General features: G+C 43.6%; 1 protein-coding gene across 3 annotated transcripts in view; it reads left to right on the top strand.

The window, feature by feature from the left end:
• The window catches only part of LOC102386555 (laminin subunit alpha-3), a 134,312-nt gene that overhangs the window by 14,858 nt on the left and 113,291 nt on the right, over positions 1-6,163 (top strand). For 2 of the 3 annotated variants that reach the window (XM_025213874.1, XM_025213868.1), the window contains 4 exons: positions 1,226-1,252; positions 1,839-1,938; positions 4,227-4,279; positions 4,588-4,693. In XM_025213874.1, the coding sequence (XP_025069659.1) occupies positions 1,226-1,252; positions 1,839-1,938; positions 4,227-4,279; positions 4,588-4,693 (286 nt within the window). Of the gene's footprint in view, positions 1-1,225; positions 1,253-1,838; positions 1,939-4,226; positions 4,280-4,587; positions 4,694-6,163 lie in introns of those variants that run through there. The other variant, XM_025213877.1, reaches the window with a different exon arrangement.

Below are 6,163 nucleotides of genomic sequence, written 5' to 3' on the forward strand. Positions count from 1 at the left end.
TTTCACTCCTTGGCTAGGGACAGAAGTTGCACACAAACTGGTTTAAGTAATCAGAAACTGGTTTAAAACTGTATCAGACTTAACTGATTTAGATCAAACCGGTTTATTAACTGTATCAGACTTAACTGATTTAGATCAAACCAGTTTATGAAACTTCTGTCCGAGACCCCTTCCTGGTTCAAGTTAAATCACAGTCCCCCAGCATCCCAGCATGCTTTGCAGCCCTGGGCTGTCTTCTCCAGAGATCAGGGCTGGCCCCACCCCTCTGCTTCCCCGCTGGAGCAGTGAGGGCTGCCTCACTGGCTGGCTCACTGGCCCTCCCAGGCAAACCCTGGTGGGGGGCTGGGTCCAGGGATGGGGGTTAAACTCACCTTCCCCTGAGTACAGAGCTGCCCTGTCTGGCTGGCTTACTTAGTGCTGGCTGCAACTGTGGAATAAAAAACCCAGAGGTACCTAGAAGCAGGAAGAGGAAATGATGAGCAACCCTACAGAGTCCTGCTGCTGTGAGTCTAGACTACAAATCCCAGAGACCTCAGGGGCAGCAAGCATAGGTGGCAGAAGGGTGGGGCGAATGGGGCTTAGCCCCCCCAAACTAATTTTGTGGCAGCTGGTGACAGCAGCAGCACCACTGCCACGTCCTGCTGTCACAGCGTGTGCACAGCACCCCTGCCATGCTCTCCTCTGCAGCTGCCGTGTACATCATTAATGCACACCGGCCCCACAATGGCCCAGTGAGAGGGAGAGGCGGGGATGAGCCCCCCCAAATAATATTTTCTCCTGCCACCTATGGCAGCAGGAAGAGGAAGCAAAAACACACAGCCCATGCTGGCTACATGCCAGAGAGCCATGCTCTAGCACCCCCCTAGCTTCTGACTTGAGCCACTGCAGGCATGTGGCTGCATTTCCTGAATCACAAGTGAATGTCTGTTCATTTGCTTATTGGTTCAATCTTTGCAGGTTAGACTAACTTGCAAAGACTGAATTAATTCAACCTCAGGCTTTTTGACTGTCTGTACTTAGCCCTTTAGCCTGACATATCTGTGCAAATGAATGTGATAACATTATATCAAAGTAAATATTGTAAACTATTTTAAATACTTACGAATACCATGATCATTAAAATTTTAAAGTTAAATTTAAGTTTCTAAAGTATACTATTGCTTTTGTTTGGTTTTGTGGGGTTTTTTAATGCTCAAGTATGTTTTTTTTTTTTACTTTCATAAAGGAGCCAGCAGTGACTGTGACCCTACAGGTACCTTTGATTCTCATTTTGTAAGTATTATATTATTGATGTTAAAATATATATTAAGAATTGCCCCACCATATGTGTAATTATTGAATACATTGGGTGCATGTGTGGTTTGGTTTTATACTGTGAAAAAAGTTGCACAAGCTGATCTGGTAAAACAGGTGTGGGTTTTTGCAGGGGGGGGTTTGTATCTGATCAGATACATTCTGGTAGGTTTTTGAAATATGTGAAAACATGCTTTTTTCCCTCAAGCATCTATTTTCTGATCATTTGTTGAAATATTCAGCTGATGAAAGTTCTAGGTAGTTCAAATAAAAACAATTCAAGACCTAGCAGCTGTAGGTTAGCAGAAGTTAGTTTTCTTTTGCATGCTGTGTGAAGAAGTATTCTTCCTGAAGATGGAATGCAGCAAGGCAGTGTTGTTTATAATTTAATTACCATGGATTCCACAGTAGGGGGAAAAATAATTCTTCAAAGGATATTTCTTTAATTCTATCTATCTATCTATCTATCTATCTATCTATCTATCTATCTTTATTTAAAATCTGCACACTGGAACATGCCATGTTTGATTCTTTTCTATCATGAGGGCTACTGTCAGTGCTTGCAGCATGTTGAAGGTCCTTCCTGCACCAGATGCAAACCACTTTACTGGAATCTAGCCAGACAAAACCCTGATGGATGTATAGGTAAGCCTTGACATGCCTTTCTTTAGGTTAAAGATATTAATCTCTTATCATTAATCATTAGTTATGATAATGATACAAAACTTTGTTAGTTACTGTAACTACTTTTGGTAAGAATGCATTTTTATACTGCTGGCAGACAAGGTTCCTTGGGTGAATTTGATATCTTTTATTAGACCAACCCAAATAGTTGGGGAATATTTATTAAGCAAGCTTTCGGGTTCAAAAACCCTTCGTCAGGCTAAGGAAGTTTCAGCAGTTGGTGTGTGCTCTTCACTTTCATACCAGGATTTCTACAGTCATTCTCAACATTCAGCTGGCATTAGTATTTAAAAAGAGCTTTATTCTGCTCTCAGTGGGTACATCTACATGTGACTTTACTGCAGAGCAGACCAATTAGCTCTGCAGTAAAGCATCATCATCTACCCATGCACTGGCAGTAGGTGCAGTAAACTAATAAACTCCACCATAGGATAATACTGTTGGGGACAGTATTATCTTACAGCAGAGTACTTTACTGCACCAAAATGCATGTGTAGACAGTAACCAAGGGTATAAAATTGCACCAGATCAGCCCAGCCAGCTGGGGGCCTGCTCCACCCCAGTTCAAATTGCTGCTCTCCCAGGCACACGTGTAGACGCTACACCCAGGAGCAGTTAACTCTGGCGCAAACTGCCCCAGAGTTTATTGCATTGCATTAATTTCATGTGTAGATGCACCCAGTTACACTGAGATAAATCTGGTGTTAACCCTATTTTTATTTCAATGGAGTTTTGCAGACTCGTCAGTGTTAAAACTGAGAAAAGACTGTGGCCCTTTGTTTGGAGAAAATGTTTCGACTCATCTGATGGTGAATTCTAACCAATTAAAGTTACCAAGAGTTGAAAATTAAGTTGTGTTCAGAATTTGGCTGGACTGCTTTGACTTAGGTCTAAGTTAATTTTGATCAATATGTGGTTGCAGCTAGTTCTCAACAGATAGCATTGCTATGGTATGTTCTCTGTTTTTAAATCGTAGAACAGCTTTTATCTATAAAGCCTCTCTTATTCAATACCATATGTCTCTTTTCCAGTGGATTATATTGCAGCAGTAATCAACTGGGTGTAAAGATGGGATAAATGGCCAGTTCTAAAACTATTTACAATATTATTGCAGGACTAAATTCAATGTATCTTCTCCCCAGAGGCCAGTTACCTCTGCTTTTTTGGAATGTGCCTGTTCTACCTCCCAGACAGGGAGCAATAGTCCTATCATCCTAGCTCATCTGTGGCAGCACAAAGCCTCCCTGTCAGCAAGAGCAGTTCCTGTAATATTTGTTTCATTTATATTTCATGAAAAAATGACGTAATGGTCCCAGGGGTAGCCTTGGAACATACAGAATAGTCAGGCAGGCTGGCAGAAACTGTTGTTTACTCCACACAGGCACCACCAATAATCAGAAAAGTTTTGGTCTTTGGGAAGAGGAGGAGAAAAGGCAAACAATTACAAAAATTTAAATTTAAGCCTGTGTTTTTTGTAAAACAGAATGATTCAGGACTAATCTATGGATGACACCTTCAGTTACACAAAGGAACAAAGGCTACAAGAAACTGTCACTCTTGGTCCTTTTTCTCATCTTTTTCACTTGCTCCAATTCTACCCCTTAAGCTAGGAACAGACGCTGCACTTGTCCCTGGGCAAGTTGTGCCTGTGTTTGTCTCAGAGCAAATGTGTTCTGAGATTGGCACGTACACATATGTTGTGCTTCTAATCAGAGTTTAGTGAGTGGCTGAATGCACTGCTGCTTTTCTGCCATTGATTAAAGAATGCAAACTCAGGATAACTGTTCCCATGTACTTTGCCATATGATGGAATAAACTATTGCTACTTCTTATCCCATGAACCTTTTTAGGTTTTATTTTAGGACAGTGGACATGGACATCTGTATGATTGCACTTTGTTCCAGGATAAAATGGTTTATCCTGGGATAAATGTAATGTTTACTTGTAGCCTCAGGAACTGGCCACCATTGCAGTTTCTATGTATGGAAGGGATCACTCCCTGTTAGTGAGGTTTATAGTGCAAGCCTTATTCTTCCTTCCCCTTTTCCTGGCCATAAAGTAGAGTGTATTCTGAATCCCTGTGAGGTGGATGTTCCTCTTCTGTGCTTTGAAACTCCTGGAGGCATTGTGGCTTCCAAAGTAAAATTTGCATTAATGCTCAGGGCATTGTAATTTTGGGTTCTGCTGACTTTTGTCCAAAACCTCATATGAAGTTGAAATGTAGATTATCAGTATGTCTGTCTCTGCAGGGTGCCATTGTGATGTGACTGGAACACTAAGTGGAGTTGGAGAGTGTCGACAGGTGAACAGAAATTAAGTTTGTATACAGTTATATTGTTTTAACCTTCAGGAAGGTTGCAAAGATAGAGTTAAGTGTTACCTTTATATGGGCAAATGACTGGTGACATTCTAGACATATCAGATACAATTTTCCCTGAGAGTTTTTTAAGGCTCTGGAGTATGATGATTTAGTTTGTCCGTTGAGTAGGATAGATGACAGTAGAAATAACTTATTTGGTCAGATCAGGATTTTTGTTTCCTTTCCTTTAAGAATAAGAAATAATGAAAGGAATGTTGAAATAGTTTTGACCAAGTTGTTTTTTTCCCCAGGAGGATGGTCAGTGTTATTGCAAGCCTAATGTTTGTAGTGATTCTTGTGATACTTGTGAAGCTGGCTATTATGCTCTGGAAAACAGGAATTATTTTGGATGTCAAGGTAAAAAGGAAAAGGAAAATTTCCATTAGTGCAGAGTGAATAATAAATAATGTCTAACAGGATACTTTCATGTGGTGTAAATGTCTTTAGGATTTCATAGGCCACACTTTTAAAGCATGGTATTTATTTGCACACCAAATTACATTTATGTGTAGTTTTTTTTGCACTGCTGCTTGTGATTGCTCATTGTAAGTGCACAAGTACAGATCCCAATTTGTGCACATATAGTGAATAGGCCCATGCGAAGCGGCTAGTATTTGCTTCGGATTTGGATTTGGTCAATTTGGGGGACAGTGATTCAATTTGGTGGTTTGAATTACTGTCCTGAATTGATCCAGCCAAATCTGATTCAGAGATTCAGCAGCAGCCGAATCTCTGAATCTCCGAATCACCCAGGCCATGCCCATTCCCCTCCCGCTCTCCCAGCCCAGCACTTTGGAAAAAAAAAAAAAAAAAGCCCTGACTCAGCAGGTGCTATCGGGCGAGGGGGCAATCCCCGCTACCCCGCATTGTCCCACACTGCATGGGGGGCTCTGCACAAGTCCCCCAATTCCCCCCTGTTCCCCCAGCCCCCTTCCCATGGCTGCCCTGCCTGCTATAGCTCCAGCCCTTTAAGAAAAAAAACCCTGAGAAAACCCCCGATTCATTGTTTCAGCTGGCAGGGGGCAACCCCTGCTGCCCCCCACTGCCCCATGCCATGTGGGGGGGCTCTGCATGAGACCCCTGAACCCCTGAGGCCACTGCAGGGTTTTCTTAGGTTTTTTTTTCTTAAAGGGCTGGAGCTGGGGTGTGTGGGTCAGCCATGGGGGGGCTGAGGGAGTGAGGGGGAGGGTCGGGGGTGCATGACAGAGACCCCCACACAGTGTGGGGCAGTGGGGGGCAGCAGGGATTGCCCCCCAACCTGGCAGCACCCTGTGAGTGGGACTTTTTTTTAAAACACCAGGAACTGGGGAGGGACGGGGGCAAGACTGGGGGAGCGGGCAGGGGTTGGGGCCTGGCAGGGGTCCCCCCATGGTCCCCTTCCCCAGCCTTCCCTCCCCCATCTCCTACTTACCAGCTCCGAGTCTGGTTGCAGCTCCCTGCTGCAGCCACCAGGGACTGTCCAAATCATCGAAGCTCTCCAGATCTTTTCCGAAGATTCGGACCTTTTTATTGGTCCCCTAATTCAATTTGGATTCAGAGATTTAGCCACTAAATCGGGCCAAATCTCTTCCAAATTGAATCACCACCTGAAGCTTTGCACAGCCCTAATAGTGAACTAAGAGCTTTTCTTATGAATATTCCCTCACTTTCCTTGAGTCCCTCTGTACCAGTGGTACTCAACCTAAAGTCTGTGGGCCAGATTCGCCCCCTAAAGTGACTGCATCTTGCTTGCAGCATGGGGGATCAGTGACAAGCACCTCAGCTTGGTGTGTCTCCTTCCCTGTCCTACGCCATGCTACTGATCCCCTCTACAGCCCTTCGTGCTCT

The sequence above is a fragment of the Alligator sinensis genome, unplaced genomic scaffold (genome assembly GCF_000455745.1).
Source record: "Alligator sinensis unplaced genomic scaffold, ASM45574v1 scaffold117_1, whole genome shotgun sequence".
Taxonomy (NCBI): domain Eukaryota; kingdom Metazoa; phylum Chordata; order Crocodylia; family Alligatoridae; genus Alligator; species Alligator sinensis.